The sequence below is a fragment of the Gouania willdenowi genome, chromosome 6 (genome assembly GCF_900634775.1).
Source record: "Gouania willdenowi chromosome 6, fGouWil2.1, whole genome shotgun sequence".
Taxonomy (NCBI): Eukaryota; Metazoa; Chordata; class Actinopteri; order Blenniiformes; family Gobiesocidae; genus Gouania; species Gouania willdenowi.
In genome coordinates this window covers 2,351,648-2,376,213 of record NC_041049.1, presented here as the reverse complement: position 1 = coordinate 2,376,213, position 24,566 = coordinate 2,351,648, and the positions used below count along the sequence as shown (strand labels likewise).

General features: G+C 37.3%; 1 protein-coding gene across 1 annotated transcript; it reads right to left on the bottom strand.

The window, feature by feature from the left end:
* Positions 1-677: 677 nt before the first annotated feature.
* Positions 678-22,844, bottom strand: pah (phenylalanine hydroxylase). Its single transcript, XM_028450325.1, has 13 exons — positions 22,704-22,844; positions 20,357-20,479; positions 11,580-11,763; positions 8,300-8,388; positions 6,229-6,296; positions 4,779-4,975; positions 4,573-4,708; positions 3,462-3,531; positions 3,316-3,372; positions 2,978-3,073; positions 1,803-1,936; positions 1,607-1,722; positions 678-1,035 (listed from the first exon to the last, which is right to left on the bottom strand). The coding sequence occupies exons 1-13, from the start codon at positions 22,767-22,769 to the stop codon at positions 992-994; spliced, it is 1,380 nt and encodes a 459-aa protein (XP_028306126.1). The 5' UTR covers positions 22,770-22,844; the 3' UTR covers positions 678-991.
* Positions 22,845-24,566: the final 1,722 nt, after the last annotated feature.

The following is a 24,566-nucleotide window of genomic DNA, read 5'->3' as shown; positions in this document are numbered from 1 at the left end:
AAAATGCTAACACTTACTTTTAATGTAATATTATGTTATATGGTTTTACTGTAAACTGCTATATCTCAGTCAATATACAATTTTAGCACTAAAATGCTGTGCACTTATATACATTTTTAAAATGAGCCTGTTTGTCACACCATTCAAAGATCAAAATGTTCTGCTACTTTGTGACAATGATAATATCTCATTTGTAAAATGCAACTTATGCAATCCTTAGAGCGCTTGATGAGGTTTGCTGGTGTGAAACAGCTGCTGCTCATGAAATGAATCCTGTAACTTAAAATATTTCTACAACCTTCCTTTTTCTTAAACTTATACCTTTAGCAGGAATGCTTAGCATTCACCCCTTTGCTTCCACAAGTAGAACTTTGATCCTGAGCCTTGTGCAGGTAGCTTTACCTCAGTGTGAACAGAGCCTACCTCCACCTTCCTTGGAACAATCATCCTGGTTTGAAATTTGCATAGTCTGTAACTTACTCACTAAATGTTTGTTTAATCCTGTGACTTCTCATTGAGTTAACGTAATGCTGTTCATTCTCTGCCTACAAATATCTAAGCTTTTCCAAATGTGTACAAACTTATGTTCACTGAAAATGAGTTGGCAATTCTTTTTGTCGTGACAATGCAATTTTTTCTAGTTTGTATTAGGTGTAGAAAAGACGACAAAGACGACATTTAAAAGAAGAGCTTTATTAGTTTCAGTAAAACGTTCATGCATACACACAACTGTTCATGCCTCAACAGTAAATAAAGGACAAAAAAGACTGACGACCTCTCTTATTTTGAAAAGATATATTCAAAGTCGAGTACATACGATTAATAGGAAAACCTTTTCCCACAGGTTTCTACCGTAAATTAAACTATAATCTTTACTCACTAAAATATGTGCTAACTATTTGATTAGCATTACTTAACTTGCATAGTACAGCAGTATTATATAGTATTAGCTGGCTAGCATAAACACACAGATGTCTGACCACACCCACAGCTACTCCAGTTTCCGCATGGCCTCGCACAACTTTCCCATCTCACCTGAAAGGCACAAAAATTAACGAAAACAAAGCGTTAATATTTTCAAACGAGTGCTTTACAAAATGCACACAGTCAGCAACCTAGCGCTACTTATCAAAGTGCTAGTTTCAAATCTGCTCAAAAATCTACTGACTTATTAAGGGTTCTATTCTCCCATCTGGACTTAGGCGCTTTTTTGTGCACCTGCAGTTACACACTTCTCTCCTACACGTATTCTCTGGTCCAGGCTGATGCATCAGGCTCAGATTGACCTGAGATTTTCAACATGGCTGCTGCTTTGTTCAAGGGTGTGCAACGTTGAATTTGTTTTGACTGCAATGATACCGTTCATAAATTATTTCATGAAATTGTCTTAAATGCAGCTTTGCAGAACAGCTCAATGTTGACAGGTAGTCATGGTAACTCAGGATGAGTTAAAAGCTTCGTATAATCTACAGGAGTGACTGCACAAAGGGCTTTTAACGACTAAACTGGGTCCAATATCCTAAAACAATGTGTGTCTATGTGTGTATGCATGTTTGTGTTTGTGTACGTGCCTGTGTATTGTGTGTGTGTGTGTGTGTGTGCTCACTGTTGATGCTGTCTGCCAGGTTCCTGAGCTGCTGAGTGTTGTCCAGTACTTCCACGCTCTGTGTGTACGGGTTGTAACGCACTGAAAAAGGCTTGGGAATCGTTCCTGCAAATTTCCTGGAAACGCAAAAAGGTTTCGTGAAACTTTTTCCGTATTTTCTGATGGAGGAGCTTTTCTAAAAGACATCACGTCACACCTGACTTTGTCCTTGGCGTCCTCGAAGCTCTCTGCGACAAAGTAAACTGGCTGGTACTCTGTGATTGGATACTTCTGTACGCAGGTCTTATCAGGGTCGAACGCCATGATTTGGGGCTTTTCTGACAGGCAGTACTGAGGGCAGCACAAGAAGCAGTTGTATATGGGTAGCAAAGGTAGTAACTACTATAGAGCTACTAAAGCTAGTAGAGGTAGCAAAGGTAGTAACTACTATAGAGCTAGTAGAGGTAGCAAAGGAAGTAACTACTATAGAGCTACTAAAGCTAGTAGAGGTAGCAAAGGTAGTAACTACTATAGAGCTACTAAAGCTAGTAGAGGTAGCAAAGGTAGTAACTACTATAGAGCTAGTAGAGGTAGCAAAGGAAGTAACTACTATAGAGCTACTAAAGCTAGTAGAGGTAGCAAAGGTAGTAACTACTATAGAGCTACTAAAGCTAGTAGAGGTAGCAAAGGAAGTAACTACTATAGAGCTACTAATGCTAGTAGAGGTAGCAAAGGTAGTAACTACTATAGAGCTACTAAAGCTAGTAGAGGTAGTAAAGTTTGTAAAGGTAGTGAGGAGTAGTAATGGGAAAAGATATGAACTCTAATAGAGGTAGTAAAGCTAGTACAGGTAATAAAGGTAGTACATTTAGTAAAGGGTAAAGATAGTATTTTGAATAGAGGTAGTACATATGGTAAAAGATGTAAAGGTTAAGGTAGTAACTCTAATAGCGGTAGTAAAGAGTGGTAGAGGAAGTAAAGATAATACAGGGTCATGGTAGTAACTCTAATAAATGTAGCAAAGGTAGTAGAGATCATCATGGTAGTAAATGTAGTAAAGGGTAAATATAGTAACTCTAATATAGGTAGTAAATGTAGTACAGGATAAAGATAGTAACTCGAATATAGGTAGTAAATCTGGTAAAGAGTAAATATAGTAACTCTAATAGAAGTAGTAAATGTTATAAAGTGTTTTGTCAATGAGGCTGAGTTTCCTTCTGTAAACAGGAAGTGCAGCATCGCTCAGTGCAGAGTGAACTTCCTCTTGATGTAATCATGACCTCCATTTCTCCCAGTGACACATTAAACCACTAACCCACTGCCACACACTGTTGTGTAACAGGACGTCTGTTTGTCTGTCTGTGGTCTACAGACACCACTCTACTCTCCTACCTGCAGCTCTCCAAACGAGGACAGCAGTCCGGCTCCGTAGGCTTTAATCTCTGAGCCCTGCTTACACAGTCCGAACTCCACAGTGAACCAGTAAACCTGAGGACACAGACCAGGGACGGACATTAGGACAGACAGACAGACAGACAGACCTATGGACAGATGGACGTACAGAAACACAGACAGAAGTTAAACATGATGGACAGACACACAAGTGAGGAAGACAGACATGAGATGATTAAGGAAGTACTGGTCAGTGTGTGCAGGAGCTTAATGGACCATGAGGACAGAAGCAGGGACAGGTTCTCATGATTCTGCAGTCGTGTGGACGGAGAACTCACCGTGGCCAGTTTCTCGATGTACTCGTCTGGAGCGCCGAGCGACGCCAGGCCGATTTCCTGCGTGGATATAGATTGGAGAAGGTTTGGGTTCAGAAATCAAATTCCGGGTCAGACTGGAGTTCAATGTGAGGTGCGCCGACATTTACCTGGGAGAACTGGGCGAAACTGGGATCGGCAAACAGAGGAACGTGTCCCAGGAGCTCATGGCAAATGTCCCTGAAAGAGAGAGAGAGACACAACATGAACACAAACAACGGAAGAGTTGTTCAATGTTTATTTACCGATATTGTCCAAAACCTCAAATAATTACGTCATTACTTTATCGGCTAAGGACCGTTTTGAGTTATTTAGCGGTTTGTGAGGAGGAGAAGGAAGTGACTCTGGTCAGGGTTTCAAACTTTCTGGCTTTAGTTATTTGACTTATTCTGCTGCTGCACACACACTTCATAAAGCATCGTTAGTCGGACTCAAAATCAGAGTAGATGCTTCAGTAGCCATGTGTTTTACTTCAACAGGTAGTTTATTGGACGAAAACAAGAACAAACAGACGCGGCTCTGCACTGAAACAAGAAGTTTACAGGAAGACACATTTTACCGTTTTAAAATCTTCCATATGATTATTTGAAGCATGGAGTGCTTTATTTATAACTTCAACTAGCAAAAAACAAAAGTAACTATTTTCTCAAAAAATGAAGGTCTTTGTCTTTTTCTCCGTTTCTCTGCCGACTTGTTCCTGGTTTTCTCACGGAGCTTCACAAAATTACCAATATTGTTGTGTTTATGGTCTCTTTTCAAATGTCAGATTAGGAAACATGAGGATTTTTTCCCTCCTCTTGGAATCTTTGCGCTTCGTCGACCGCCTTCCTCACCCTTACTGGAAATGCTGCACAGTGAAAAAGTGAAACGGCGACACTCTGTGGAGAGGTGGTCGTACTGCATTTAGAAGCAGTCCAAAACCTCAAATATTTTCATCAATTCGAAGATGTTGAAAATGGATATCATACTTGGGCTGTACGGTGTTTCATGAATTATCACGATATCAATCATTTTGACACCTGGTCGTGAGTGTCGTCAAAGTTACAGACAAAAAATGATGAATACAACAAAGTGGCCTTCTTGCATTTCTCGTCATTGTCTTCAGCGACACAAGCAGTAATTACAACAAAACTAACTTTTAATTATTGCCACCAAATAAAGACATTAGTCAACATGTTGGTTTGGATTTTGTACATAAACAATTATGGATCGCATACTTACGGCTCGGGTGTGTACGTGGGTTTGGAGCTGTGCCGGATGTACTGTGTGGAGTGGAAGACACGGAAGGCGAGTCCTGCCAGGAAGTCTCTGGACGAAAGCAGGCCGGCGACTGGGCGGAGCCTGAAACCTGTGCACGCTGCATAGAAGAAAGAGTGAGCGAGAGTCCCGGAGTAGAGCGGATGCTCCTCAGAGCCTCAGGGACTCACACTGCAGGAAGCGGGACACGTCCTCCAGCTGAGGGATGTTGTCCTGCCGGTAGCCGCAGTATTTCTCCAACAGCGGGAAGACGCGGTTGTGTTCGCGGCAGGCGTGAGTCGGATACAGAGTCTTCAGCTCCGTGAACACCGTGCCCCACGTGGCCTTCTCCACATCTGTGTACTCCACCTTTGGAATGACCTGACCGCTGGGAACATTCATCACAACAAACCAACGTCAACGTCAACAATTCCTCCAGTGATTTGCACACGCATCTCAAGGGAAGATGATTATAGAGCTACTAGTTCTGAAGATTCCCTCCTATCTCCTTTCCTATCCACTTTGACCCCCAGAAGTGTTTAAGTGGCGGCCATGATAAGGAGTGTTCCAATTCTCAAAAAGCTAAGGAAAGGATGCTTAATGCTTCCTTTATAACCTCCTTTAGCCTAGGAAACACTGATGCATCCTTTACTAAAGGAGACCACATAATGATGACCCACAATTCTTTGCGGCAACAACAATCAAAGGTACTCACTCATCAGAGTGTTCACGGAAACTGGTTGAAAAGGGACACAGATCAACTTTAAATAATCTAAAACCCATATAATATTATATGTAACCCATATTACCAGATTATAACTGACATAAATCAGATACTCTGTGGTTCAAAAAAAATGGATCAAAGACATTTTAGCCACATTGTATTTTATTCAACATATTTCATTCACCGAGGAATGCTTTGTGTGGTTGTACATGTGTATGTCTACAACATTATGTAGGCCTAAATCTGGCTTAAATGTAACTTTGGATTAATGTTGATTAGTGAGTGGAAGGTGAGTGTGAGCAACCATTCTCAATGTGACGTTCTTTTAGTTTCACCTTTGTTCCTTTGATCTACATTCAAACCTTGTGATTTATTAAATTATATCAGTGGAAAGTGTTAGAAATGAGCTTTTAGTCCATTTTAGGAAAAGTATAGTTTTTTCACCACGGCAGACGTCACTAACCTTTATCACAGCCGTATTATTATGTCACCTAGTGGAAGTAAGTAAGTTAATTTCTAGAGCACCTTTTACAGACAGAGGTCACAAGGTGCTTTACATATCAGCTCATTCACACTCACATTTTCAGTGCCCAACACATAGATCGGGATCAAACCCTCAACCTCTCAATCAGAGGACGACTCCTCTACCACCTAAGCCACCGTCGCACCAAGAAGTTCTTTAGGAAGTCTCCTAACACCTTTCCTTAACCCTGTGATGTTGTCCACAGGGTTAAGGAAAAGTGGATAGGAAAGGAGATAGGACGGAATATTGGAACGCAGCCTTCGTTTAGAGTTCAGCGAGGACCTACTGAGTCGTCCTCTCTACTGCCTGCCAGTAATTATCCAGCACTTGTTTTCAAAGAAGACCCGAGACACGTGTTTTATGCATAAAGACAATTAGTGAAGAAAGCACGTACTGTCTGTAGTTGTAGGCGATGTCGGCAAACTCCTTCCGGCGACTTCGGTACACGGGATCTGTGAAGCCCTGAAAACATACATGATATCAACCATAGTTTAGCTAGTACTCGTAGTCACATGTGAAATACCTTTGTGTTGCTAGTAGCACTAGTTTTATAACGACTATAAAACACATTTATTGTTTACTACTACTACTAGTACACTCAAAATATCTCACTAGTTCTACTAGTAAAGCCAAAAGATTCACTAGTAGTACTAGTAGACCTCATAGAAGTGAAGTAGGAGGGATTAGAACCAAATCCAGCCCCCTGATTGGTTAGAATATTTTTGAAAAGCTATTTTATTATTAGCATATAAGGCTTACTAGTAGTAAACATTTATAAGTCTACTTGTACGAGTGACATGTTTTGTTTCACTGGTAAAGTCTAGTAAATCGAAACTGAGTACTGGCTGCCTGGGGGGGCCACATGAGCCCCAAAACACACAAAACGACAACAAAAACATAGAAAATGAAAACAAAAAGCAAACTTCATAAACATACAATACAAAATATGAAAAAGACAAGAAATGACAACAAAAATTCACAAAACATCATTAAAAACTTACAAAATAAGAGAAAAATATGCAAAATGACAACAAAAATACACAAAACACCATGAAAACATACAAAATAAGAGAAAAATATACAAAATGACAACAAAAATACACAAAAGACCATGAAAACATACAAAATAAGAGAAAAATATTCAAAATGACAACAAAAATACACACAAGACCATGAAAACATACAAAATAAGAGAAAAATATACAAAATGACAACAAAAATACACAAAACACCATGAAAACATACAAAATAAGAGAAAAATATGCAAACTGACAAAAAAATACACAAAACTTCACAAAAACATACAAAATAAGAGACATACACCAAAATACAGTATAAAATACAAACGACATAAAAACATACAAAACAAGAGAAAAATATACAAAACAAAAATACACAAATGAGAGTAAAGTACACACAATGATAACAAAAAAGACAAAACTACATAAAAAAAATAATACAAAATGACAATAAAAATACACAAAACATGATAAAAACATACAAAATAAGAAAAAAAAATGTCCAAAAAGATAAAAACACTCAAAACAATACAAAAACAAACAAAATAAGAGTAAAAATGACAGCAAAAATACAAAGACTCTTTGTTGTTACACACGCGCACACACACACACACACACACACACACACACACACACACACACACACACACACACACGTGTCATACGAGCATCTGAGGCTTAAATCACAGATTTATGATTCTGAGGCTCAGCGTCTTTGTAGCAAAAGTATAAAATAAATCCATATTCAAGTGAAGCTTTTGTAAAGTTGTGCAGACGACGCGTCGGCCCTTTAAGCCCAATTATCTGTAATTACTGAAACTCAATCAAAGCAGTGACATCAGTATTTAGCATTAGAAAAGAGTGAGAGCGTTTCATCTCAGACACACACACACACACACACACACACACACACACACACACACACACACACATACACACACACACACAAAAGTCATTGAAATGTGATGGAGGAGTGTCAGAAATGGGAGTAAAAATACAGTAAAATAAAGAAAAATATAGCAAGAAAAAATGATGACAATAGATTAAAATATGGTGAGTTTGGTGGAGCTGCAGGAAAAGGGTAAAAATAATCAAAAATGGGCTCAAATTGTTCAAAAAATATTGTTAGTTTCTTGAAGGCATGTGGCGACCCCCTCCCAGTGTCTTGCGACACCAAATGGGGTCCTGACCCCAAGGTTGAGAACCCCTGTCCTGAAGTACCTGTTCTAGTCTCATATAGCACATTAAATGTGTTTAATGTATTACCAACAAAACAAATTGCACATTTATTTGAAAGAACATGAATAATATAAATATTTTAATTATTTAATGGACCCCAAGCTACAGCTCTCAAACCCCAGTTTGAGAACCATATGATTCCACTGTGGGACCACGTTCAGTCCAACATGTTTATTATTTATTTATTATATTCTAACATGTTCTCACCGGGTGGTCTGCGTCCAGCTCTGAGCCGTAACTCAGGATCTGGTTGGCGAAACGATCCAAGTCCTGGATGTCGTTAGGAAACCACGGCACTGAAACACAACCAAGGTCACATGATCAACATTCACGCCAGCGTTTAGAATAATGACCAATCTGACGTTGTTTCATTATTGTTGTTTTGTGTCTTTTTAAAGTCGTCTTATGTGTTTTTGTTGTCGTTTTATTTGTTAGGAGTCATTTTGTGTATTTTTAAAGTCATTTTCTGTATTTTTTGTTGTAGAGCAAGTTTTACACAAATCACCAGTTTCAGAGCAAAAAGCTGAGAAAACAGGCTTTTTCTAAAAAAAAAAAATAAATCTGTCATTGATTTTGAAGAATTTTATTTATTTTTTGTTTTTTTTGCTTTATTGAAAACTATAACATCTGAACATTGGTTTCCTTCTAAATAATAATAATAATAATAACAATGAGACAAGGCTTTGGCAAAATTATTATTATTTTGCTATCTGGCTCACAATATAATGTTTTGCTAACTGTATCGTGTATCTCCGCCCCCCCGTCAATCACACAGACGTAACTTCCTCTTCCTCTCTACACACAGTGATGACCCGTTTTGCTCGGTTAGTTGATGGTTTTATCTCACAATCACAACATTATCAATAATCCACTCAGGTCCACATGTTGTGTGTTAGTATGTGGAGCTGTGAGCTACTGGATACATCACAATATCACTTCATAGCGCCATAATCTCACTCTTCCTGCTTCTTCCTCCTTAGCTAATGTTAGCATCAGTGGCTAATCTCTCATCTAAAGGTGCGCTGCTGCCACCTTCAGGGCACAGTTGGTCACTACATCACATTACATCTTAGATATTGATGAGGGACCTCCTCCAGGGTGTTTTCTAGTAATCTGTGAAAAAACTCAAATGACGAGTTATCGCGTCATTGGCACTGAGTGAGTTTGTTTCAGGTGTTTCAGTCTGTCCGTAATTGACATTTTTACCCATGAGATGGGGCTGCTAGCACATGTTTACAAAGATGGGGAGGTCCCTCAAACCTAATTATATATATATATATGTAACATATTTAATGTAATGTTATATATCGTAGCTAAAGCCCTCACCTGACGTTCTCGTCTTTTCTGTTCAGTGTAATTATAAAAACGGTATTTCCTCCTCTCTGAGCTGATCAGTTGATCACAATCATCAATCATAAACCTGATCAAATGTCTTCCATCAGATCTCTGAGGTGAACATCAAGTTTTAACCCTCGAACGATTCAGAGGCTGGACCGATGATCAGGTGAGCAACACTTTGATGTCAGCTTTTATTTTGAAGGTATTCTAATTACTATATTATATTATCAAAGCATTCATTTTACATTTGCATGTCCAGGGTTGTTAGTTGGACTCCCAGTCGTGAGGTTTTATTGTTTGCTCTGTGAGCAGGTCAGCAGCTGTTAGCGTTTAAACGCAGATTTTAAACAACTGGCAACAATTCAGTTATTAAGACAGAAATTCAAACTGTTGCTCATTTGTTTTTAACAATGATTTATTGTCTCCATAAGTTAAAAATAGGGATGTAACGATTAATGGTAAAGCAGTTAAAAATCGATTCATAGGTATCAGGGTTTGCATCGATACTGTGAAAATTGAATCGCAGTACTTTTTTAAACAGCATTCAGCGCTATCCAGAAGTCTTTTCTTAGAAACCATTTAAGATAATTAGTAATTTTATATTCTGATGTCATAATATTTTTTTATGTATACATTAGAGATGTAACGATTAATCGTAAGGAAGTTAAAAATCGATTCATAGGTATCACGGTTCACATTGATGCTCTGAAAATTTAATCGCAGTACTTTTTTTAAACAGCAGAGGGCGCTATATATTCATCCTTCTCGTCTAAAAGTGTAGGCGACGGGCGGAATCAGCTACTACTTTCTTTCTTGCCACCTTCTACTCTTTAACATGTTCATAAATGATTCCTTACCCCTTTAGCACCGAAAGAATATCTGTAATATTACGTGAATATCTGTAAAAGTCACGTTTTTCTATTAGCTCTGTCTGCTAGCATAACATCTCTTCGTCACCGCAAGAATATCTGGATGCCAACCGACCACTGGGTTACCAGCGCCCTCTGCTGGTCCAAACAAATATCTGACGTAAATACAGTGCAGACTGTTTTTTTTTTTTTTAAAGTCCAAATGTTAAGGCACAAAATACATTTTCAGTTGCACTTTTAAAAAGAAAAAGCACTATTATGCAGTTTTGCATTGTTTACTATGGAATCGGAATTTAAATTAATAGGCTTCTTCTTCATTTGTTTTATTCCTTTATTTATTTCATTCAAGATTTATTTTTAGTTAAATTGCATTGTTTTGAATAGTTTATCAAGGGATTCTTTTGACAATGAAAAATAAAAGGAACAGTATAGTTTTTTATAGTTTTGTACTCAAAAAAAATAAAGGAATATTTTTAGTCATCATTTGTCTACAGTCCCATTTTGTAAAATAAATACTGAGAGAATTGTAGCGTGAACCCAGTATTGTGAATCTAATTGTATCAGGAGTTGAGTGAATCATTACATCCCTAGTTAAAAACATACATTTTTGCATTGACTTTAATTGTTCACCTAAGAGCAAAATTCTAAATGCTGCAAAAAATAATTAAAAAACAAACACCAACACTGCTAACGACTGAGGTCAAAGGTGAAACTTGTGTGTAAATAACCCCAAAACTAGTAACTCGTAAATGCAACTTCCCATAATGCCTCATTATTTAAAGTAACATTGTGTAACTTTTGTCCACTAGGGGCGCTAGACCTGTAACTTTCACGTCAAGCGCCCCTAGTGGCCACAAGCCCTGCAGCGCTGTCGCAAAAATCAACGAACAGTCAGTGGGGCCAGCCTCCCTTCGTCTTTTGATTGTGTGTGCAGACAGTAGTTGATCTATTATTGTAATTTTTAACCTCTTTTCACCATATTTCATGATTGTTTTTACCAATTTAACCACAGTCACCATTTGTCTCACCCATTATTTGCTGTTCCAATACTTTGAACCCTTTCACTCTAATTTGCAACTTTTAACCAATTTCAGTGGTTTTTAAAATCACATTTCACCACCTTTTGACCTTTGCTTTAAAAATGTTGCACGCAGCAGCTAGCTTCTGCTCATCAAAATAATCTGATTGAACAATATGCAACACATAGAGAATGTTTGGGTGAATATTTGTCTGATGTCTTGTTATTTTTTCTTACTGGCGTGTTTAATGCTCTGGCTCACCTGTGTTCTTCTCTTTGCTGCGCGTCAGCTCGTGCACGTGGCCGCTGATCTGCGTGCGCAGGCCGTCGATGACGTCGTCCAGAACCTGTGAGGCGCTGGAGTCCAGGCTGATGAAGAACTCGTACTGGTCTTTGTTCATACGCGACGGACGAGACTCGATGTGCATCAGGTTGATGCCTTTGTCCTGAGGAACACAAGATGTGTGGTGAGACCAGAGAGCTTCTACCATAGATATATATCACATACAGTAGATATATGCACACAACACCTGAGGGTCACATGATCAACATTCATGTCAGCATTAGAATAAAAACCAATCAGAGCTTTAACACAGGAAACAACAAATGCTTTGTGTGTTTGTGTTGATTTGTGTCAGGAGTAGTTTTTGTGTATTTTTGTTTGAGTCATTCTGTCTATTTTTTGTGTTGTGTGTTATGAGTCATTTTGTGTATTTTTGTCATTTTTTGGAGTGATTTTATGTATTTTTGTATGTTGTGTAATTTTGTTATATTTTTTGAGTCATTTTGTGTATTTGTTTATTTTGTGTTTTATTATGAGTCATTTTTCTTTTGTATATTTTACCTGTTTTTTTGTAGTTTTTTTAAAACTACTCAGTATTTTTCTTGTGTAATTTTGTCTTTTTTTTCCTGGGGACATGTGGGTTTACTTTGGGGGCTGTGCTAAAATAGCCTGAGGGCCACATGTTTCCTATGTCTAGTATAATGTTAGTTACAGAGAAAAGGGTGTTGAACACTGATTTAACTCTGAATAAATGGATGTTACCCTCTGTGTGCCACTAGAGGGCGTGACGCTAACACTGCTATCACGCTAACACTGCTGTGACGCTAAGTGGAGGCCGGTGTGACCGAGCGTTCTTTGCCTTGAACCTGATGTGAGCAAACAGAGCGTGTGCTGGTGCTGAGAGGCCCCAATGTGTTTGTGTTTATGGGATGTTTGGGGCGGCAGAGGGAGGACGTTTCCTATTGGCCAGAGCCAGAGGAGGGCGGCGCCCATCTGGATCCCATTGTTCACGTAACACAAAACGACAAACACACGGCCCTGACTTCTATCAGTGGTTAGAAAGTGCTGACTCACCGTGTTTACTTCACTGATTAACAATGTGTTTAAAAAAAGTACAAACGTAAAGAAAACGGCTTCAATAACATGAAAGATTTACATCCAATTTAACCAGTTTATTACAGGTGGAATGTTCCGGAACATCCAGAGCGTAGATGGATGAGAAATGTCTTCATTAGATTCATTTATATCAACGTTTAGCCTCAAACATGTAATATTCCTTCATATGTGGGCGTGGCCATTTTGGAGAGTTCAACCAATCAGCTTTCTCGTATCATGTCATCGTCACGTCAGGATTACACTATGTATTTCCGCTTCCGTTATCTCACCATAGAGAGTCTATAGTGAGGTAACGCATTAAAATGTGTTTTTGGGCACAACATGACAAAAAACAAACACACAAGCAATGAAGGAATAATAAAAATACACAAAATAAATACAAGATGACTGCAAAGAAATACACAAAATATCATAAAAATACACAAGTAACTATGAAAAGACCAATTTACAACAAAAATACAAATCATATACGTATATACAAAACGGCAAAAATACATAAAATAACAACAAATACACAATGACTCCAAAAAATGCACAAAATAACAAAAAATGTAACCACAAAAAATACTACGAAAACAAAACAATAACAACAAATACACAAAATGGCAAAACAAACTCCAAAAATACACAAAATAATCACAAATACTTAAAAGTTTCTAAAATGGACTAACAACAAAATACCCAAAATGACCCAAACACACAATTGCAACAAAAAGAGAGCATTTTCCCTGTAGCGCTACATTGTTTAGCATTACATTATGATGTTTTTAAAGTGTGCAGGAGTAGGAGGTACATGGCTTCAGGTTAAATGTCTGAAGGGGTTCAGGACACATTGTTTGCTTTAGTCTATTCTGTGGCCATTGGATCAGACTTTAGTCCAACACCTGAGAATTATCTTTGAAGTTGAGAAGCTGTAACACCCAGCAACACAGCAACGCAGCAACACAGCAACGCAGCAACACAGCAACGCAGCAACACAGCAACGCAGCAACACAGCAACGCAGCAATGCTTCAACAGTTTGTTTTTTCCAAAACCTCCTCACGCTAAATTTAAGAACCGAAGATGAGAAACAAAGAGTGAATAACATGAAAACATCGTAGCAGAAACTCTATGAAGTTTGGTTGTATTTTCTAAATTCTGCTGCTGTAGGTTTACGACAACTTTCTATCGTTTATTTATTCTTAAATATGATATCAGTGCAATGAACGTTTGCAGAGTCGTTTTTTGGTTTAAAATTCATCTTGTGAGATTTTCTGATCTTCACCCGTCTGGGATTAGCCTGACATTGTCTGGGATTAACTTGACGTCGTCTGGGATTAGCTTGACGTGTTACCCCAGGCTAGCGTACGGCGCCACTCGTGCTGGATCATGTGATCAGCCCTTTAACCCATCAGAGCATGATCACTCTGTCTGCACACTGCAAACTTCAAAGAAGTTATAGGAAAAGCTGTAGGGAAAAGGGGGCGGGGCCTCAGAGGGAGGCTCACGGGGCGGATCAGCTGATTGGTTCATTGCAGGTGTTTCCAGCTGATAGGAGGAGAGGGTGAAAAAAAAAAGAATGAGAAGTCTGATCTGATTTATCACGATCAATAACACAATTTAGCATGATCAATAATGCTAAATAATCAACATTTTAACAATTCAAAAAGTTGAAATGTTGGCCTCCATGAATCAGATGTCACCAAATGTTAGAATTATGATGAATTATTAATATATGGTAGGTTTTAGGCCTCCATATGATCAATAATGTCCAAGTTACCAACAAAACACGTTGAATAAAACCAAATAGTCTGACAGCCTTTCCTCTGACGTTCTATGGCTAATGATCAATAATGAACAAACCTAACGTTTACACAACAAACTAAACAAACCAGTAAAAACCAATACAGCGACTTTCTAACGTTTCCTGAAGTTCTACGACTTCCTACAGACATCAGTAAATTCATCTTATATAAAACGATGTGATTGGTTAACATGTGAGTGTTGGAGGTGAAACCAGGATTCCTTTGGACGCTGTATGGGTTGCCATGTGTGGATGAGGAATTCCAGGAATGTAGATCCAGAACACGCCGCAGGGATTAAACGCCTTGATTGGCCGTGAACGAGAAGCAAAAAGATGAAAAGGATGAAGTCGCTAACATCTAACATCAGGGCCCTGTTCCACAAAACAGGATTAATCAATCCAATCCACTTTATTTATATAGCACATTTAAACAACAAAACGTTTCCAAAGTGCTGAACATGCGACCACAACAATAAAACCAAAACATTACAAATGAGCTCTCCCACTAAATGAGTATAAAACAATAAATAAAAATAAAACAGTTTAAAAGAATAAATATAAATAAAAACACATTAAAAACTATAAATAAGAATAAAACTCAATAACATAAAATAAAAGACACAGAGGACCACACAACTTACGCGGTGCTAAAAGCCAGAGAATAAAAGTGAGTTTTGAGACGAGATTTAAAACACTCCACAGTGGGGGCCGTACGGATGTGGAGGGGCAGAGCGTTCCACAGCTTAGGGCCGACAACGGAAAACGCTCTGTCCCCTTTAGTTTTACGGTTCGCCTTCGGAACCACGAGCTGGAGCTGGCCCTCAGACCTCAAAGCGCGCTGGGGTCGGTAAATTTGGATGAGGTCTGTGATATACTGAGGGGCCAGTCCATTCCAAGCTTTAAAAACAAACAATAAAATTTTAAAATCAATTCTAAATTTAACAGGGAGCCAATGCAAAGAAGCAAGGATTGGGGTGATGTGTTCACGCTTTTTGGTCCCTGTTAAAAGTCGTGCCGCTGCGTTCTGGACTAACTGCAAGCGGTAAAGTGCCTTTTGGCTGATGCCCGAGTAAAGTGCGTTGCAGTAGTCCAGACGGCTTGAAATAAAAGCGTGCACGACTTGTTCAAAAAGATTAAATGATAAAAAAGGCTTAACTTTGGATAAAAGACGAAGATGATAAAAACCCGATTTTAAGACGCCATTGATCTGTTTATCAAATTTAAAATCACTGTCTATGGTGACGCCAAGGCTGGTGACTTTGGGATGCAAATACTTTTGGAGTGATCCCAAGTCTGTGAGGGTACATCCAAATGCCATTATTTCTGTTTTTCCCTCATTCAGTTTTAAAAAATTCTGGGCTAACCAAGCCTTGACGTCACCCAGACAGTGGAGCAATCCTGGCTTTATGTACAGGCTAAATTGGGCCACGTACGGCTGCTCTCACTGCAGGCCAATAATGGAGGTACTAGAATGATGCCATAGCAACATGGCTTGTTGTTACAGTAATCAGTTCCTGTGGTGGATCATCACTCTGGTAACCTGTAGCTACAGTGGCTTGTTGCTGCATGGGCTTGTTGCTAGAGAGATGCGTTGCTGCATGGGCTTGTTGCTAGAGAGATGCGTTGCTGCATGGGCTTGTTGCTGCGCTAATCAGTTGCTGTGGTAGGTCGTCACTGTGGTAAACTGTTGTTACAGTGAATTGTCACTAGGGTGATGCATTGCTAAAGTGGCTTGTTGCTATGATGATAACCAGTTGCCATGGTAACCCTAAGAGTCTCCCCGGTATGTGAGCAACAGAAGGACATGGTGGGACAAATTATCACATTTATTATTATGTAAATTATATAGAATATTTATTGTCATTGCACTGATAAGACAGTATCAGTGCATTTATTATGTTTATTATATTATTATGTCATATTTGTTCGTATCGTAGGTTTATTTTCACTGAAAACATAAAATCTGATCAGAGATCAATGACGTGAGCTAATAATAGTTTAATGTATCTTTTATTGATTGGAGTTAAAAAAACAAGTGTTGAACAGTAACTGTATAATAAAGTAAATATAAAAAAGATTAGACAAAAACATAAACGTATAAAACACCATTTTCAATTCTTTAAAAATGAAAAATAACTCAAATTTGAGTTACACAAAAACTCAATATTGTGTATTTAATTGCTTAGTTGTGTTTGTGAGTTCCCATGATGCATCAGGAGGCGTCGCTGGGTCAGTAGACCACAGCTCTGACACACAAACACACACAGATAAACGTTTGTTTAGCTCCGCCCCCTCTGAGGGTCAGCGGTGGGGGCGGATCTTTACTTTTTACTGCCAAACGATGTGGATAAACACAGCTGGGACTCAGAGAAGGACTCAAACAGAAACATATATATATATATATATATATATATATATATATATATATATATATATATATATATACACATTAAAGTTAACTGTGGATCAGAAAAACTAATAATTTTGTCATTAAATTGAAAATCAAGACTTTCAAAGACTCAATATTAGTGTTGTGTTCAAGACCGCACTATCCGAGACCAAGACTTGCCCGAGACCAGAATGCACCGAGACCAAGACAAGACCAAGACTTTCGGGAGCCGAGACCGAGTCAAGACCAAGACCGAGACAAGCCGAGACCAAGACCAAGACCAAGACCATAAACATTTTTTTTTCAATTTAAAAAAATATATAAATAAATAAAATTATGACAAGGTTCAACAGTTAAATAACATTCTCTCTTTAATTTTAGTTTATTTTAAATACATTTGACGGACAAAAAAGGTGCCTGCAAAAAATTAACTAAAATATTAAAACTACTACTGCTACTGATAAATTCACAATTATTCTACATATTTGAAAACAAGATTTTTATGTCAGCTGAATGTACAGCAAGTGTTTAAAAGCATTTCTGCCAAGAAATAATGATTCTTGATTCTGATTCTTTCAGTTGTTCAGGTTTAACAGGTCACAGATTTCACAAGATATTTTTTTAGTTTGAAAAAGCCTTTACACAGGTTATTTTTATTAATTCACTTAGTTGATATAGTTTAATTTGGTTGCTGTAATGTAACTAGGATATTCAATTAACAAAGGTTTCCAACTGTAACTGTAAAAGTGAAACTTTCTGAAATAAAACTACAAACAAGTTGTCATCAGTGTAAAAAAACATAGAGCTACAGGTAGATGTGAAACTAAATAAAACAAACAAACCCTGGAACAGTCATGTGACAAATTAATCAATTGTTCTTGTTGAGAATTATTATTATTATTCTGGAAACAGAAACTATAAAAATTAATTATATTGTGAACCTGTTTATATTGTGGGGAACATATTGTATACATACATGTAATTGGAGTCTAAAGACACAAAAAAATAACACCACTTTAAAAGATAATAGACTAATATAAGACCTCTTTACAGTTATTTGACTCATTCTGTGATGCGCGGCGATGACGCGCTGGTGACGACATAATCCAAGATGGCGGCGGCCCGGACTACAGCCGATATTATGTAATAAAGCCTTAAAAGACATGGATATAATGAAAAGAGTGGATGGACAGATGCATAAACATGCAGACTTTCACACGGACACACAAGGACTTATTAAACACACACGGAGTTATTAAACACACACGGACCTCAGTAAACACGGTAAACGGAACAGGCTTCACCGCTCGGCTGGCACTAGGACCCAGAAGCAGAGTAAGTGCGTCACCTATCCATCCTTCACAGGCTGTAATATCATCAGTTTATCATTTTACCAGTTATTAGAGCTACTGTCTTTACCAGGGAGATAATATTTATTACTGGTGATTGTTTTCAGGAGTTTTACTGGGATTTTTACCGGTGATTAGTTCATATCTCCCTTGCGCTCCGCGGTCCAAACTGACACCGCAGCCACACACACACACACACACACACACACACACACACACACACACACACACACACACACACACACACACACACACACACACACACACACACACACACACACACACACAGTCACATTAAGGAAGGTTGCGGTCATTATACGGGGTGGATTAATTAATGAATAAAGGATTGTTTTATCCCGTTCTTCTCCGTGTTATTATCACATTATAAAAATGTTTAAAAATAGCAGGAATTAGTGCTGGTCTCGAACGGTCTTGACGGAAAATCCCGAGTCCGGGCAGCCCGAGTCCAAGACAAGACCGAGTCAAAATGCTTCAGAGACCGAGACAAGACCAAGACCTTTAAAATTTGGTCTCGAGACCGGTCTCGAGACCAAGACCGGTCTTGACCACCACAACACTACTCAATATTAGAGAAAAACTAAACTTTATTTTTGGTGAACAAAATGTTTTTTTACATTTATAAAAACACTGAAATACAATATTTAAAAATGTATGGAGTGGAGAGTTTGATTAAAAATTAGTGAGTTTTTTTTTTCTTTTTGAATTAAAAGTTAAGTGAAAAACATTGTATCTGTCACAAAAATGTAATTCTACCTCCTGTTTTATTCTCCTGTTTATTAACTTGTCAACACATAATTTCATTTAATTATGGATTTAAAAAAATAAATTTAATTCCTTTTTTTTTCAAATTTTTAAGAAAATAAAACCATTTAAAGAGTGATCTGCTGCTTTAATGCAATGATTTGCTCTTCATAGAGGATTGTGTGTGTGTGTGTGTGTGTGTGTGTGTGTGTGTGTGTGTGTGTGTGTGTGTGTGTGTGTGTGTGTGTGTGTGTGTGTGTGTGTGTGTGTGTGTGTGTGTGTGTGTGTGTGTGTGTGTGTGTGTTTTGGTTTAAATGCTGAGAACAGTAACATTTACAGCTTTAGGCCTGAAAAATAGCTTCAAATCTTTTTTTTTTTATTGAAATATTTGGTGAATAATGTCTGGAATTGTTTACTAAGAACTAGAGATGCATGTGAATTTTTTTATGATAAATCTGGTGTCATATACTGAGTTTGCATCGTACTGAGATTGTACATGTGCATATATACAGTATACATGCGCGCCTATGCACACTACCGGAAAATTAATTTTTGCAAAAAAAAAAATAAAAAATTGTTTTCACAGTGAACGGACACGTGTTTTAATTGTTTATTAGATTGGGTTCGAGTTATAAACTCAGTACGTGACATCGGGCTACCGGACTCAAAATGCCCTCACTTTGTTGTTGTTGTTGTTGTTGTTGTTGTTGTTGTTGTTGTTGTTGTTGTGTACACTAGTTAAAATCGCTGCTACTCTGAACAGATCAGGCTGAAATTTGGGAGCTATAATCTATAGATGTGTATACATCGAGGGGCCCATTAACCTGTACTTGTTACGGGGGCCCCAGGGGGTTCACGGGGGCCCCATTTTTCAAATGACGACTCCTCCGTTAGTTCTCGTTAGATCAAAATGCAGTTTGTATATATATAGTATATGAATAAATATGATTAGATGCTCAGAGCCCTTTTTTTGAAATGGGGCCCAGGGGGCCCACCCCCCTTTTTTCGACAATTTCTATTAAAGTTGTTTTCTCATTTATTTGTGACTCAAATATTGCGACAGTTGGTGGAACCGAATCATTGACACATACCAATATATGAATGCGGCCCATTACTCCGTATGTGCCACAGGGGCGATGGGGTCCCCCGGGGGTCCCATTTTAACTACTTCTCCGTTAATGCATCGGGCTGTAATTTGACCTTGCTGTTCTATGAGCAGATGTCAACAATCTCTCTGAGACCTTTTTTCATTCGGTGGAACCGAGTCATTTGACTGAATTCTCGGGAACGTGGTACGTTCTATTTGGCGTGGAGACGTTACGCAGGTCTGGACGTAGTTCATCAGAACTTGTTTACCTCAAAAAGCCTCAGAGCTTTGGCCAGAGCTCCCACTTCCTCCTTCAGGGAAAAGATGAAGGAAATGACCTCAGACTTCTGATCCGTTTCCTCCTCCAGATACATGGATCCTCTCCTCTTACTCTGTGACACACACACACACACACACACACACACACTGTGAAATCCAACCCAGGGACAGAATCTCAACACAAATGTGGAACAAACTGTGAACCCTCAAATGTTTTACTGCAAATATAAGCAACTGGTGGCCCGGGGGCCACATTTGGCCCTCGATTTAATTCTATCTATTGCTAATTCGCACTGTAGCGATACGCTTTATTTTAGTATTCAATAATATAATTAGGGCTGGGACTGTATCACGTTAATTGTGAATAATTTATTAATTACATTGCTTCTTGTGTCAAATATTGAAAGACCATTAATTTAGATTAATTAATTATTTACAAAGTCATTTTCCCACCAGTAAATTAAATTTAAAAAATGGAAAATTAAGTTAATGTTTATGTTAATGTTAATTTGTCAAACAACTGTTTTTCAGGAAATTTACTTTGATTTCTGACATGTTTCGCCTGTCAACTGCCAGTCTTCTTCAGAGGCATCTGCTAGTCGCTTTGATGTTTCCTCGACTTCCGCGTATTAATTCCAGCAAGTTCTTTGTCGTCTTTTTTTTTTTAAATAATATGCTACAGTTCCACTTATTCAGACGACTGCTTTTCAGAAATATAAATAAATATGAAAAGCGTGAATATAGTTGAATTTAAGTTTGTTGTTTAAGCTCATTTATTGTTTTCATTGATTCAGTCAAAGACCAACATTTAAATTAGAAAAATGTTCAAATATTGTTATGAGATTAATTTAGATTAATTAATTACAAAGTCTCTAATTAATTCAATTTTTTTTTTAAATCAAGTCTTACCACTAAATATAATTCTTATAGATAAATACGATAATAAATAGTTAAATACATATTTAAAAATATGAAACATTTATATAATCATACTGTTCTGCATTAAACTCATAGAGGTCGATGTCATGGCTGCGTTGCCAGATACTGCTCCCTCCCAACCTGGCAACGCAGCGTCTGTTTTGTAACCGTAATGTGGGAATAATCAGCGAAGCCTGAGGCAGTTTCTGCTTTTTAGTGTCAGCTTTTCTTTGTACAACAGCATTCATTCTAGAAGCTTCCATTGGAGCAAAAAGAGCTCAAATCCCTGCAGTCGCACCTTTTACTTACACGTCAAACACCTGAAAAAGGCGCGGAAATAAAATAAAAAAACAGTATTTTTTAATCAGTCAGCTCAGAAAATAAAGATTATCAAACAATAATGTGTTTTTTTCCCACAGAGAGCAGAAAATATAAGAAATGTGGAAATATTTTTGTCTTAAAGGCTTCAATTAAGGGGTCTTTTTTTTCTTAACTTTGTTGGAATAAATTAAAAGTTGATGCCTTTGTTTGAAGATGAAATAATAATTACTTAATGTGCAAACAAAGCTTTATGTGATCATAAATACAGTTTGTCGTTACTCTTAACTTTGAAGGAAAAACACTAGAAACTGATGTTTTTTTTAATTTTAAGGAGGAAAAGCATAAAAAGCTGCAGCAGACGAAGGATTTCTGCAGCAAAAAAAGAACGAAAAGCTAAATCAAAAGTGTTCAAATAAAAGTTTCTCAATTGGTAATAAATCATAAACATAGAAAACTTGCTGACTGCTCACATTTTGAAGGAAAGATCAGAAAACTTGTGATGCATTGGTCAGCAGATGAAAATAATCCTGCTACTGTGATTTGTATTTTCAAAATAAAAGCTGATAACCAGGGTTGGGAATGAAGTTTGTCGACTTTAGGAAAAACACATGGTTACAAAAGTTAAAAACAAGGATTGTAATTGTTTAAAAAGCTGAAATGATCAGTACACAGAGGTTTGCTGTTTAAACTTCATTTTTAAGTGAAAAATGCTTTAAAAGTTTATATTTATTTGTAAATGAAGCAAAAACGCTGATGAATGTAAAGGAGAATAGTTTTTCCTTAAACCTTTAATTTTTTGTTGTTATTTAATTATTTCTTTTCTTCATTTGTCTTTTATGTAAAACTGCTTTGAGTTCTAAAAAATCGCTTTATACATTTGATGCATTCATATTATTATGAAAGCCATAAAGTAACAGATGAACATGATAATATAACATGTTAATAGTTTGTTCTAAAGCTACAGACATAAAAGGATAAAAAAAAATATCAGACAAAACTGTTTTTGTCAGAAATAATTTTTTTTTTTTTTAAATGTAATTCTAAATGAAAGCTGTAAACATGTGATAAACCAGTGTCTGATGAACATGGGGTCGTTACCCCAGAATTCTGCTGCTCTCCGTCCGTTCCGTGGGTTCCGTTCACTCTCCTGTAAGCTGCGTCCATCCTGGTGATGATGATGATGATGATGATGATGATGATGATGATGATGATGAAGGCTCTGCTCTGCTCACAGCGTTACTTCGGTGTGAGGTAACACTGTGGCCTCCGCTCTATTTAACGGAGCCCCCCACGTGACGTCACGAGACAGATGTTGTGAAACATCAAAACATCTGCTTTGAGTTGGCGCGCGCACACACACACACACACACACACACACACACACACACACACACACACACACACACACACACACACACCTGTCTGACGGCTCATTAATGCTGTCAGCCAATCAAATGGCAGTATGGATTATTATTATTATTATTATTACACTTAATGAAACTCGATTAATTCAGGGGTTGTCAACCTTGGGATCAGCACCCCATTTGGGGTCGTGAGACACTGAAAGAGGGTCCCCAGATGCTTTCAAGAAACTAAGAACCAATTTTTGCTTATTTTTACCATTTTTCTACAACTATACCAAACTTGACATATTTGAACTTATTTTCATCACTTTTTCTTGCCATATTTTTGCTCCTTTTAATGTCTTTTTGCTACATTTCTCCCATTTCTGGCATTTCTACATCACATTTTAATGTATTTTCAGCACATTTTTCCACTTTCCAGACATGTTCAGTGCTTATAAACCAACACTTTTACACCTAATGTCACATATGTTCACCATTATTGTCACTTTTAACCTCTTTTCACCATATTTCATGATTATTTTTGCCAATTTAACCACATTCACCATGCGTCATGACTATTATTTACCAGTTTAAACTATTTTTTCCAATATTGACACTTAAACCTTTTTTAAATACTTTTTCTGTCTGTTTTTGTTCACTTTAATTCGCAACTTTAAACCATTTTCTGTGATTTTTAAAATCCCATTTCACCACCTTTTTTGATCACTTTGAACCCATTTTATTTCTGATTAAATCAAGGATTTACGTCTTAAAGATGACGATAATAATAGTAAACTTCCTGGTAACAGTGAGAACTGATCCAGAATCAATATATTGATCGGGATCGCCTCCAAAGTGTAATGGAATGTTTCATAGACTGAGGTCAGTCTTTAGTTATAATTCACTTTAAATCCGTTCAGCACTTTTGATGTAATTCTGCAAAAAGTGAAAACAAAGGTGGAAATATTCTCTCCTTGGTGATAGTAATAAATTCCAGCTTTTATTTTGAAGGAACGTGACATCTATCCCTGACTCTAACAATCATTTTGTGCTGAGTCATCATCCAGATTCCTAAAAATGGGTTCCATGGGTAAATGTTCTTCCCACCTTGAGGTTTGCGATCCATAATTGTCAAACATTCCATAGTGTGTAGTAATGTGGTTCTCAACTCATGGTTTGGGACCCAAAAGTGTCACAGAACCATTTTTGTGAGCCAGATTTAAGGAAAATCAGGTTCTAACCTCACAATGTAGAACATTTAAATGCTCGTGAACATATTTTAAATACATGTGAGTGATTGTCATCTTATAGTTTGGGACCCAAAGTGGTTGGACTGGGTTGAATAAGATATTCTGCAATAATGGTTCGTGACCCAAAATAGTCAAAATAATGAAAATAGTAATTACATTCACTATTTATCAAAAATGTTTTTAATTTACCGTCAATAAGACTAATTTAAGCAAAACAATATTTCCTAGAAATACATAATAATTAATATTTTAATTGATAAAATATATATATATTAAAAAAATTTAATAACTGCAAAAAATATTTGTAAAATGTTTTTATTTTTAAAGGATTTTATTTCCGTCAAAATAGATCAAACACATGCATT